Source organism: Chionomys nivalis, chromosome 1 (assembly GCF_950005125.1).
Source record: "Chionomys nivalis chromosome 1, mChiNiv1.1, whole genome shotgun sequence".
Lineage (NCBI taxonomy): Eukaryota > Metazoa > Chordata > Mammalia > Rodentia > Cricetidae > Chionomys > Chionomys nivalis.
The window spans coordinates 7908206-7921875 of record NC_080086.1 but is presented as its reverse complement, the minus strand read 5'-3'; the positions used below and the strand labels follow the sequence as shown (position 1 = coordinate 7921875).

Genomic DNA, 13670 nt, shown 5'->3' with positions numbered 1-13670 from the left:
TTTTAGATATAAAGAAAAAAAAAAAACAGCCTACAGTCCACAACCCCAGAGAACCTAGATACCAAAGAGGACTCTAAGGAGACATACATGAATCCAGTCTATATGGAAAGCAGAAAAAGACAAGATCTCCTGAGTAAATTGGGCGTGTGTGGATGATGGGGGAGGGCAGAAAGGGAGAGTAAAAGAAGGCAGGGGAGAGGAGAAAATATATTGCTCAATAAAAACAATAATTCAAAAAGAAAGAAGGAATTGTCAACTGTTAGAACTCTCCCTAAAGAGAGGAGGACAACAGAGATGGATACCACACAGCATTGATGTAACACCTTGAGGACCACTCAACTTCAATAACCCTATGTTCCACTAGGAACTTGCCATTCTCCCTCTAAACTACTGCCATCATCACTCTGAAATGTACTGAAGTCTTCCTAAGCAGTGGGAAATCTGTCCTTTCCATGTCCTGCCTGTCCTGACTCTTGGACTGTAAATGGATCTAAGTAAACTTGCCATCCAGGCCCATATGGGAATAAAAACTAGAGACGTAGAGACTGTCATCCAGTCCCAAACCACAATGAGCTGGTAATAGACAAGTTTTGCTTTCTCTGCCTTCATTTAACATATATCTCCTCAAAAAAATGATTTTTAATGTCCCCAAGGCCAGCACATGGCTCTCCCTCACCCCACTAGCACATTGCAGAGGGTATTTATTGGAGGGAAAATGGAGTTGTCACAGCTTAGGATGCCTTAATGCATCCCCAACCTCACATTCACTGGAAGACTCCAAAAGAATAAAGTGTTTTCCATACTTCCCATTCCCAACCCCCTTTGCTCTTTATTTATTTGTCATTTGGAGAAGAAAGCAGATGGTTCTTTTGCCGAGGATGATCAGAAAATCTGTGAGAATATTTACCTAAAAGCAATTTCGGGAAATTGGATGTTTCGATGTTATGATAATACACGATGGACGTTGTGGTGGCAATAAATCCCATCACAGCCGGCATGAAAAGATGGAGGTGCCTGGATGCCCGCCTCCTAGAGAGAGCAAAACAGTGTCGGTGTCTAAGCAAAGGGTTCTAGAGAGTTCTTCATTGTGTTTGCAACCTTCGAATGAGAACTCACTCAGCTATGTTTCAAAGTCAGACTGCAATAGTAGATTCTTAGAGAGCATGTGAGCAAATACAACATAGTTGTGCTGAAAACATTCATCCTAACACAAAGCATTAATTAAATACAACGAAACAACAAAATCCTTACAACAAAACATATATACCCACCATTGTATATGTGTATATGCATTGTGTGTGTATATGCATGGATATATACATTGATCTATAAATTACTTGTCAATGCAGGCCTGCTGAAGTAATAATGACCAGAGTGAAAGACATATTTGAGAAAGTATGAGTGACATTGGAGACTGGAATACAGAAAGATAATGCAACTGAGCGTAATATCAAGCAAAATGAGAGGCATGAAGACAACATTTTCTCCCATTTTTGGGTCCTACTATTCTTTATAAATATATAGCACCATTTATCTATATGTATTTAAATGTCATGGAAACAGAGTGAGGTTATGGGAAAGGAGGAGATGAGCAGAGGGAGAAAGGAGAAGGGAGACCACAGGGAGGTCACGGACCATGGATGGGGTGCTAAAGTCACAGTACGTAACACATTCAGAGCAATTGTCTATATAAAACCCAGCACTGGGGTCAAGGAATATATGATAATAAAAATAAAATAAATAAAATAAAACCAGTGCCCCAGTCAGAATAGTGGTAGACAGAGCAGAGAATATGGAAATACAATGACACTTTAAACCACATAATATGTTTAAAATTATTAATAGTTTAACGTTGAACCAGAGAATTTAAGATTTTGTACACCATGTAACAGGCAATAATCTCTGAAGAAAACTGGAAGAGCTTAATAGTTAGTGCTTGGTCACACTTGGGGTTTTAGACCGATTTATTCTGCACCATAGGGACGATGGATTTGGTAAGTAGTTGTGGAGGAGGGAAGAAACAGAGGGAGAGGCCACTAGGAAGTGATCCACAAGAGGCAGGTGATACAGTGAAGGTCATCAGTGACGTGAAGGGAACAGGACATCTGGGAAAGGTCAGCTGCAAGGTTGGACCAGTGTTGATCAGTGTGGGTCACAAAGGCAAAGGCCATAGAGTTAGACGACCATTGACCAGTGTGAATGTATGAAGGTGATGATGGCAGACTCAGACAACAGTCCTCTTCCTGGGCAGACAGCTATGTGACTGGGGTGCTACATATGCAGAAGAGAAAGGAAGCAAGCTCGGGGAGGATATGCAGACCATGAGGGTGCCTAATGATGACAACTGACTTGTTGAACATAAGCAAGCCTGAGTACTGCTTCACTGCACTGAGCAAAGAATATTTGACAAAGATTTGGGTTATAAGAGATCAGAAAGTTAGTCTGGCGAGATAAATAAGTGTTTCCGTACAAGTATGAGGACTGGAGTTGAGATCGCCAGAAGCCAGGTGGGCATGGTACGGTGGCCTGCCTGTCGTCCCAGAACTAGCTGGCTGACTAGTCATTCCAACAAGCTCAGAGTTCAGGAAGAGGCCCTGCCTTAATACAAACGATGGCAAGGGGTGGAGGAGGGAACCTGATGTCAGCTTCAGGCACACACACACATGCATTGGCACACACACATGCTTCCACAAACATGCTAAAACAAATTCACACACACAAAGAGCAGAAAGAAAGACTATCAACAATGAAAACATGATAATATGGCCATGGCTGTGTAGTGCGTGCTCACTGGGTTTCTTGTAGAGCAGTTTTCAGGGTAGGTTAGAGAGAAGGAGGCCAACTTAGTGTTGAAGAAGTCGTGGCAAAACGGCATTTTAAGAAGCCTGGATAAGAAGTAGGGAGAAGTCTATAGCTCAAAAGTGGGAGAGTTATATTTGTTCACAATACACAAAAACAGGGTTCTATTGGTTCTATTTGCCTGTTTGGTTTTAAGACCAACTTCCAACCATCACTACTGCGAACAACTTCCACCATTACCAAGGAATGCTCATTATTCATTCGGCCTGTTTTCTGTTGCTCATGCCACACATCTACCGTGAAGCTGGAAGAGAAGAGTCCTCCTTGATAACACACCAAGGTTATAAGAAATATTGGACTGGTCTCTTTTCACATACACACATAGAAACATACAATGTCAAACTACGTGGTTGAAAAGCAGAAGAAATCATTAAAGCCAGCATTGGCTGTGTTTGTATAAACATACAAGGGAGTTCTAAACAGGTATCAATAAGTCAATGGCAAAATAAACCTCCTATTGCTTTAAATAAGGACACATATTAGAATCTCTGATTTTCCTCTCTTATAAGAAATTCAGATGAACACACATCTGCAAAGAACTACCATGAAGCATTATGGGAAAGGCGGCTCCCTGACGAAAGTTTCAGTCCTTGCTAACTGCAACAGGAAAAGTTGGAAATTACAAAGGAGGTCCTATGAAATGAGAGGAAAATAGTTTTCAAACTTGCTTTTTTTTAAACTTGAAAGGTTTCTATTATTATTTTTTTTAGACAGAGTTTCTCTATATAGTCCCAGCTATCCTGGAACTCACTATGTAGATCAAGTTGGCCTCAGACAGAGATCTACCTCTGCTTCCCCAGTGCTGGGATTAAGGGTGTGTGCCACCACACATGGCTCCAAATCAATGTTTGAATGAAGGGTATTCTGGGATCTAAGCATTTCCTATTGCTTGGGTGTATTCTGTTAATATGTGAGGGAAATACTTTTTACAGCCTATATTTACATTTATAAGTGAAATACATTGTTTTTAATTTCCTAAATAAACTTCTTTTATACAAAGGACAAAATTCCACTAGAAATATGACTTCATGTAAATTCTGATATTAAATTTCTCTCATCCTTTACTTCAATCTCTTTGTCTCTATGGCTCTATTAATGCCTGCCTCGTCTCTGTTTCTTTACAAAAATAATCAGAACATCTGAGAATTGATGGCTATATTAAAACATAAATTCATAGCTATTAGAGTTATATATTCAATTAATATCAAGACATATAGAAAGATAAAGATATTTAATAGTGGTATAGATGATATGTATAAAGCTATTTTTAAAGATAAAGTACACATCAAAATGATTCAAAGAATAGAACTTTCTGGATAAGAGAACAAAGAAATATGAAAACACATGACTTAGGGAAAGTCACAAAGATCTGGAATTATCCATCAGAGAAATTATGCAGCCAGACAACAATGAACGTAAAACACAGAGGGACTAGGGAGAAAGTTCAGCAGGCAAAGTGTTTACAGCGTGGAGCTGAGTTCAGAACCCATGTAGAAAGGCAGGCAGGATGTTTGTACCCTCAAGCTTAGTGCTCCTAGGAGTCATGTGAATCCGAGACACCTTGGGCGCCAGCTAACCTGATGTATGCAATGGCAATGGAATCACATGTCAAACAAGCAGACAATGAGGACCAACAACAGAAATTGTACCTTCCACATGTACACCCCATTCACACACATGAACATACATACATCATACACACACACACACAACAGAAGCAAACCAACATGATTATCCTGTATGGTGGGTGGCAGTTATTACAGCTAATAAATCATGATCTGATCCCCTCCCCTGGCTTAGCCTGGCTGTGTGCTCTGAGCTACAACTCTGCGCCTGCTCGCACCTAGTGAAATACTGGACAAGCTGGGTCACTTACGAGTCTGAAACAATGCCTTCTGCTATTTCACAGACATGGACAAACAGGAGTGCGAACGTCAGAATCCATCTCAGGTTGTGTCCGGGAAAATGAAGCCAGGTGTTGTGATGAATTTGCACCTTTGAGCTTTGGCTCCCCCATCCTGAGAGAAAAGGGGAAAATATGATTAACAAAAAGGTCATTATAGCCAGGAGTGCAATTTACATTACTGAATGCCGCATGCTTTGGGGAAATTCCTGAAACACTAGAGCCCGCCTCACAGCAATGGAAACTTTGGTCTATTTTCTTTGTGTTAAAAATAACTATTTAAGTTAGATTTACAATACCATGGAGGCTCACACATTAACACATGGTACATTGTTCAGGCATGACTCTCCACCTCTGAGAACAACGTGTTCATAACTGATGCACCCTCAACTTCTGATTCATCCAACAAGACAAATGAATAATTACAATATCTAAAGAAGATCTGTAGTCTTTTAAAACCTGAGGCCTCCAGGGGCCTAACAAAAAACCCACATATTTAGTGGTACGATAGGGGACCCATTTGTAGAGTCAATTCTGAATCACATGAATGTATTTGTGTGTGTGTGTGTGTATGTGTGTGTTCACATGTGTGGGAGGACGAGTACATGTATGTCATGGTGTACATGTGGAAGTCCTCACCTTCCACTTTGTTTGACACAAAGGTCTATTATTGGTCACGGTTGACCTGTGAGCTTCTGGGGCTTTTCCTGTCTCCCCCTCCCGTCTTGCAACAGGAGTGCCTAGATTATAGATATGCAATAGAGCATCTTTTTTATATGGGTTCTGGGGATTCAAACCCAGGTCCTCATGCTTGCACAACAATGCGATGAGCACTGTTCAACAAGCGTGCTATGTGTTTCTCAAGGAAATTGGGGCCTGTAGAGATAGATGGTTCAGCAGTTGCATACTGATACTACAGAAGACCAGAATTCTGTTTCCAGCTTACAGATGCTCATAACACTAGCTCCAGCCATGGTGTCTGCATGCACGTAAGTATACATGCATATGTACACACTTTAAAATAAAATAATAAAGTAAAATAAAAATATTCAGTCATTCACATAAGCCTTGGGAATAACTGAGAATACTACTGGTCCCCCCTAGGATCACAACAGAATTAAAAACAGTATTATTTCTTGCTCAGATTTTAAGCTTTTCCTCCCCAAACTGTAGGTAGAGAGAATATCATCACTTATGGTACACTAGACCAGAATCCCACCTCCATTTTATGCCCTCCTTTTTCTTTCTAGATTTTGACTAAAGAAATAGACAATTCACTTCGAAAATAAATGAGAAGTTCTGCTAGAGATACTGCAAGAAAGAAATTCTGCGTAGACCAAGAAAGACAGCAGCAATTGTGAGAAAACCCGATTCACATCTCAGAACTTCCAAATGTAACTCACAACTGGAAGATAGGCTTTCTTAACATATACTCCTGAGGTTTACACTTTCACCTCTAGCAAGCGAGTTCTGTCTCTCTCCTGTGATGTTATCATTCCCCTAGGATGTGGTACTTCTTTCATACTAAGTGGCCAATGTCATAAATGAACATTCCATCAGTCCTTCTATTTACAGCCTCTGTGATGACATTGAAGTGGGGGATATCACTGGCTAACTGTGTGTAGGGATGTGAATTATTAACTATAGACCTGCATTAAAAGAGCAACGCTTAAGATACCGCTGCGTAAAAACTGAGCAGGGTGTCTACTCTCTGCTCCTAGCACGTTCGTTGTCTGTACATCTATTTAGCGCAATTAGCAATGCACCAAGTGTCGTACTGGTCTCTCTGTACTCCAGATGACAGATCATCTCTCTTGGAATGTTATTCCATGATACCTATGGATGTTTCTGCTGCTGTGATAAGCGCGCGGACCAAAAGCAACTGCTGCAGAAAGCACTTAGTTCCTCCTGCAATTTCCAGTCCTTCAGCAAGAGAAGCCAGGACAGGAACTCAAGCTAGAATCTTGAAGCAGAAGTCTAGGAGGACTGCAACTCACTGGCTTGGTGCCCCAGCTTGTTCAGCTACCTTTCATAGACAGCCCAGGTCCACCCATCTAGGGATGGTTCTGACTGCCTCGACTTCCCCACAAGAATTCTAATGAAGAATTGCTAACCAGATAAGCTTCCCCCTTGTATTAGTCAAGATATTTAGTTTTACATTAATCTTAATTATTTTATATATAAATGGTTTAATGTTTTACAAGTTAAAGGATCTAATTTTTGCAGTTGTGGTTGGTTGCAATGCCTGGAACCCCCACATCACTTACATTAATCTTAATTATTTTATATATAAATGGTTTAATGTTTTACAAGTTAAAGGATCTAATTTTTGCAGTTGTGGTTGGCTGCAATGCCTGGAACCCCCACATCACTCAGGAGATTAAAGCAAGAGCATTTCAAGATCAAGGGCAAACTGGGACGCATATCAAACTTCAGATGTCTGAGCTGTGTAACAGAAACTTTTCTCAAGGAAAATAAAGAGGAGAAAATGAAAGGGAAATGATCTATTTTGATTGTTTGCAGGAAGCTCCTAAAATTATATATAACTGCCCTAAATAATTGGTTGTGCACATCTATAAATGACTAAATAAAGCACAGTTACAAGATTGTTGTTTGTTTCCCGAGTCAGTATCACTGTATAGCCCATCCTGGACTAGAACTCAGGCCAGCCTCCTGCCTTAGCCTCCCAGATGCTTGAACTGCAGGGCTTAGCCACCACACCCAGCCGACCTTGCAAATGGTTTCCATAAGAATCTTTCTCCCTAAGACACAACCTACCAGCCTCCTCCTTTTAAGACCTGGATGTGTCACCCTGCAACACGTGAGTTCTCAGGGCGCTTTTGCAAAGGGACTGACAAGATGGAGTTACAGTGGCTCGTCTGCTCCTGCAGTCTGCACTGGAGGTGGGAGCTCTGTCTTGGCCAGTTTCTATCCTGTCTCTGTGCATGAGGCAAACAGTCCACAAATGCTTTGGTTCTGTCTCACAGAATTATCCTTGCTCCCTTTGAAAGAGCCACACAGCTTGGCATTTACATGCGGAATATTCTACAGCAAGCGCGTACAATTGAAACACACAAAACCAGCATCACACTGTCTTCACAAACTTACACATCAACTTTCAAGGTGGAAAACTTAACACGGCATCACACAGAACCTCCACTATCAGTGAGGCAGAAATGTGAGGTGCTGTAACAAAGGACATTTGAGGACTCACCAATGAACAGTATTGAGGAGGACATTTGAGGACTCAATAATGAACAGTATTGGGGAGGACATTTGAGGACTCACCAGTGAACAGTATTGGGGAGGACGTTTGAGGACTCACCAGTGAACAGTATTGGGGAGGACATTTGAGGACTCACCAATGAACAGTATTGGGGAGGACGTTTGAGGACTCACCAGTGAACAGTATTGGGAAGGACGTTTGAAGACTCACCAATGAACAGTATTGGGAAGGTGATAAACAAAAGGAAGACGTGAGGGACCAGGTTGAGTGCGTCCACAAAGCAGGGGTTTTGGAGGACACCATAATAGATGTTATATGAGGAGATGTTGTTCCCACAGAATGAAAGGCTCATTTCTTCTTATTTGATTAGCCTAAAATGGAGAGAAGACCATGCCAGCATTAAACTTTCTTTCCTAAAATGATGGCTTTGATTGAGGGGACTATGGTGTAAATTAATGCCCTTGCTTTTGTGCCTGGAAAGCAGAAAGCTTTATCAAGGTAACTTCAGATTTTCCATAACATTCTACTAGGCCTCTTCCCACACCTTTTAAAAAAGGAAAACACCTGTGCAAAGTGGTGCCTCAGAGAAGTACGTATCTGACTAAGAGAAAGTCAAAGGACAAAAACGGAGATATGGCAGGGAAAGGAGGAGAAACAACACTGGTGAGTGCAAAGTTGGAATCTATGATATGAAATTGTTTCCCAGGCTCATTCACCAAGAATCAAAAGAAGGGTTCCCTAGTCATGTTATCGGGATACAGATGACCGGAACATCTCTCTCTTCTCCTATAGGAATTAATAACAGAAGCAGACAGGGCTGCAGACAGGAGCTGCTTTTCTCTGAAGAAGAACAATGTCAAACAATTAAGACACATTTAACACAATGCCTAACAAGTTAAAGAGATTCCTCGGGCCTCAGGGTCAGACATCTTCTTGGGCATGTGTGACCCAATGGCTTTATTACAGCCATGGTGTGGCTGTCACCATGCTAATTTTAGACACGTTCATCATCCCCAAAGAAACTTAATATTATCCTTTGATCTACCTGCTCCCATTTTCTCATTCTCCCTCCTTAAGGAAAAAGTAACATATTTTCTCTGCTTTAATTCTTTGTTTACAATGTGTGTGTGTGGGGGGGGGGGTGTGTGCGCGCGCGCGCACGTGCGCAATACAGTAGGCATGTGGGGATCAGAGGACAACTTGCAGGAGTCAGCTCTCCCTTCCACCATCTGGGTTAGGTGCTCAAATGCAGGTCATGCATCTTAGCAGTCAGCGGCTTTATCACTGATCCATCTCACCAGGCCTTATGTACTTTTTCAACAGTATTTTAAGCACCAAGATGAACAGCTTTCCATGGTACAGGTTCTACCACATTTTAACCTTTTCATCAGTTGATAGACTTTTGGTGCATTCAGACATCTAGGTGTTACGAAAATACCACTAGAAATACTGCTAATTTCAAGGCACTCTGTCCAAGTTCAGACAAAGGCTAGCTGCTGAGTTGGAGATCAGTGTCCTTGTGCAATATAAGAAGGGGTAAGTGGGTAGGAAACACAGGGCTTCATGCCAGGCTTTGTGAGGACCTCAGCTTTCACCCTATGTGGGTGTGAGCCCAGGATGTTCTCTGGCTTTGATTTTAAGTAGAAGACCTTTCTCCTTGCTAGGCTGGAAAGACCGTAGAGCTTGCTCCATCCACGTAAGACCTGGGGACCCCAAGTAGTCCTCCAGCAACCTGAAACCCTTTTTGTGGTGCCTACTACTTAAATAGCACCGACTTCGTTCTTGGTGCCGCCCAGGTGTTATCTGTAGTCCTCAGAACAGGCATGTATTGACAGTGATGTTGTGAGGGTTTACAGCAGACTATTCTGAGCTTTGGATAAGTCCAGCTGTTTGTCACCTGGTAGACAACTTGGGATCCGCACCCACTTGTCAGATTTATGACCTGTGCTTTTCCATTCTGTCACTTAGTCACCCACCCATTTTTCTACAGAACCGAGCTTAACTGTTTGTATTAAAACAAATAGCAGTTTAAGAGTTTAACCTCCAAAGACTTTCCCATATTCATGTTGGATTCTGAGTCAGGATATTAAAATATAATGTTTTATTAGCTAGCAGCACTTGTCTTTTTTTATTAATTTAATAATTAACATGATTTTTTCTCTGAAAAAAAGATGAATAAATAATATGACAGAGAGAATGTTGACAATATTAGATAAATTGCTGGGAAAATCAAATTTCCCTCAGAGGTCTTAAAAATCATTGCATGAACATAAGTAACTAGTTAGAAAACTTGTATGGTTATATTCCAAATCTTTGTTTATAACACTTCACACATATTATTTTTGATAAATGCTTTTGTGTATAAGTTACTGACAGGCTCTAGTTGAGATCTTTTTTTAAAAATTGTATTTTTACAACAAATTCAAAATTCAGATATATATTTGGTAAATTATTACACACTAAAAAAAACACACAGGAGAAATAATTTACAACTTCCAAATAGTAGCAAAATGGCAATTAAACATTCACATATGTGTATTAGTACATGTGTTTTGATAAAGATAGAAAAGCAATCTCAAAAATCATAGCTCTCAATGAGATTTTTAAGACTATTTCCTTGTTTAGTGGGAATGATAAAATTAAACTCTGAGTCATTTTTGTTTGTTTCTGCAGCGCACGAGCCCAAACCCAGGGCACTGAACATGCTAGGCAAATGGTTTACCACTGAACCACACACTCTATCCCCTGAACTCAAGTTCACATTTCACAGAAAAAAATCTAGACAATTGTATTCCCCCTGCTGTGGTCCCTGAGCCTTGCCCTGGTTCCCACTCTCTCCACTTATATAGCTCTCCTTGTTTCCTTTTGACATCTCCTCAATTGACCCTTTGACCTTTAGATTTCTGTCTCTAAACCCACTGTCCAGGAAGCAGGTTCTAGAGCCAGCTACAGCAAACCAGGAGGAGGGAATGAGAAAATTTATGGCAGCTATTTTAGTGTCTGTGTCCACCAAAGACATTGAATCAAGATGGTGTGTGCATGGTGTGTGTGTGTGTGTGAGAGAGAGAGAGAGAGAGAGAGAGAGAGAGAGAGATCTTGTGTGTGTTCTAGAATTCAAATCCAGACCCTCAAGGTTCTAGGCATTCAGTCTACAAACCAAACTACACCCCAACCTTCTAATAAATCCTTAAGTTTTCAAACAAACAGTGTCTGGGGTTCCAGAGCTCGGGCTGTTGTGAGCATTTGAGGAAGGCTTTCCACTAATGCTCTTGAGGGCTAAACTGTTATCTGTTACTAGTGTCTTCCACCCTGGATCTGGTTAGGCTCAGTTCTGCACAGAAGTCCCAGCAACGAGGCAGAGGATCAAAACGGGAAACAGAACATCTTTCTTCCCCCACACAAAATCCCTCTGAAAGACCACCAAGTGTTTATAACAGTCATCAGGGTTGGGGAACTGGAAGGAGCAAACTTTAAAGCAAAGATCAAAAGTGAAACTTTGACTATGGGATGGCTTGCAGAGCAGAAAACAGAGGGGAGAGGATTTCTTCACGGCCTAACTTCTTGTTTCCTAGAGAGAGTAACAATTCAAAAGCTTACTTAGTCCACCACACCTGGGATCTATAAAATGTGGTATTAGTTCATAAGTCTAATAGCTCGTCTATCAACTCGATTGACTCTTCCAAAGGAGAACAAAGGCTGACTGATGCAGTTCCTAAAACATGCCAAAACAGCACCATGCATCGGAGACGCCAGCTCCTTCTGCCAGCCTCGTCCTTCCAACGTCTGTGAGTGAGAAGCAGCCACCTACCTGCCCACCTAGTTCAAAATGTCCGTTGTGACCCAATGACAGTTCCAGCCAACCTCAGGCTCCGGAATCATCTAAGACAAACATGCACAAGCTGGCTTTCCTCGGAACACATGAAACAATTCACCTGATTACTCAGCACTTAGCACTGCCCTTTGAAGGCACCTAAGGCGTCCTTGAAGGCACCTAAGGCGTCCCTGCTACCCGTGACACCCAGGATGCCCGTCATTTACAAAGACAAATGCTGCAATCACTTCTTCGAAGTTTCTCGGTAGAGACCTCACAAAGTGAGTCTAGCTAGCTGTCTGGCTGATTCTATACAGATCCAAGTAGGAAATTTCCTAACAAAAATAACCACTGGCTTGATGGAATTTTTGATCTTAGTCCATCCATTTACCCTTCAGAGACTGTGACGTTCTGTGACACAGGAAAGCCAATGATGGACTCCTTCCACAGATAAGATTTCTTAGACACTGTAATCAACAAGGAGCAAACAAGCAGAAAATAAATAAATAATAAATACCTTGAGTTTGGCTCCTGTCCTCAGTCCCCCTACTGGCCACTCGAGCTACCTTCCAAACGCCTGCCCACGGTCTGAAGAAGTATATTTCAAACCAGTGCACCGGACTCCTAAAGAGTAAAAAGGAACAAATTCAGTGGATCGAAAGCTGCTTCGTGAATAGTAATAATGGGAATGGCTAAGAAGTCCATACATTAATCAGTGACACCTTTCCCTGTTTCCTGTAGGTTTGGGCTCCAGCCTGCAGGGTTGTGTAAATCAGACTTGAAACTTGATCCCCACCTTCTTCTCCTCTCCAGCCAGGGCCCTATTCCCTGAATTCTAGAAATAGCCAGCGCCTAAACTGAGGAAATACTAGATCAAAATCAACAGCTTACAGCCGGTGACTCTTCAAAGCGGTCGGTGATCGCTCTGTAGCAAGCCGAGGAGCTCGCGCGCTCCATGGGACAGCAAGTTTTCCTCCCTGGTCGGTCGGACAGCCGGCGGGAGGATTATTTTTAGGGTGGGTGGGAGGCCAGCTGCTGCCTCCTATCGCGTTTCTCCTCCGCTGCGCTGCTGAGCTGCGCTGCGCTGCGGGCCTGGCGGACTCCGCCGCGCCCAGGCAGGAAACCGCAGAAGCACAGGGCACATCGCCTGAGGCCCGGGATCCTCCGGACCCGGGACCCTCTCCACCCAGACCCTCCCCAGTCGGGGCCACGTCCACTTGGGATCCTCCACCACCCTTCCCCGGAGCCACTTTCTGCTGCTCAGCTGCTCCACTAGGGGCGAGCTCAGGGGAGATGTGCCAAACCAATGCCATAAGCCGCCGCGGCCCCCAAACTCCACTAGATGGTGGAACTTGCAAAAACCGACGCTTGAACCATAAAAACTAGGGTTGTCAGATGTGAAAACACAGAAGGTACCAGCTCCGCAGTCAGCCTTTGCTTTGACCACCAAGAAACAGATTTGGAGTTGTCATCCCTTCCAGCGGAACTGGGAACTGAAGGGTTCATTCTAAACAGAAGAACCCTCCACCAGGCTAAGGAAGCCCGCATATCTTATTTACATGGGCAGGCGTAAGGAAGAAGCTTCCAGTGGCCCGAGAACTTGTCTGCTTTCTAGACCTATTAGTGGCTCTTGATGAGTGATTTTGATTCTGAGGTTCGGCATCAACAGTACTTTCTTGTTTCTGTGCTTTCACCAACTACAGATGGAATTAACTCTTGAAACAACACAACCTATCTAAAACAAGATCAACTGAAGGCAGGTTGTGGTGGTGCTCTTCTGAAATGTCAGCGTTTGGGAGAAGATGCAGGGAGTTCAAAGCCCAGAGAACTACACAGAGGGTTAGAGGCCAGCTACACACACACACACACAC

General features: G+C 42.5%; 1 protein-coding gene across 9 annotated transcripts in view; it reads right to left on the bottom strand.

Moving 5' to 3' along the window:
• The window catches only part of Abcc9 (ATP binding cassette subfamily C member 9), a 127097-nt gene extending 114087 nt beyond the window's left edge, over nt 1–13010 (bottom strand). For 6 of the 9 annotated variants that reach the window (XM_057763719.1, XM_057763779.1, XM_057763746.1 and 3 more), the window contains exons 1-5: nt 12691–13010; nt 12317–12423; nt 8199–8359; nt 4736–4877; nt 908–1029 (exon numbers count right to left, since the gene is read on the bottom strand). In XM_057763719.1, the coding sequence (XP_057619702.1) occupies nt 908–1029; nt 4736–4877; nt 8199–8340 (406 nt within the window). In that variant the 5' untranslated portion in view covers nt 8341–8359; nt 12317–12423; nt 12691–13010. Of the gene's footprint in view, nt 1–907; nt 1030–4735; nt 4878–8198; nt 8360–12316; nt 12424–12506; nt 12628–12690 lie in introns of those variants that run through there. The other 3 variants (XM_057763737.1, XM_057763789.1, XM_057763754.1) reach the window with 3 other exon arrangements.
• Between the last annotated feature and the right edge of the window lie 660 nt (nt 13011–13670).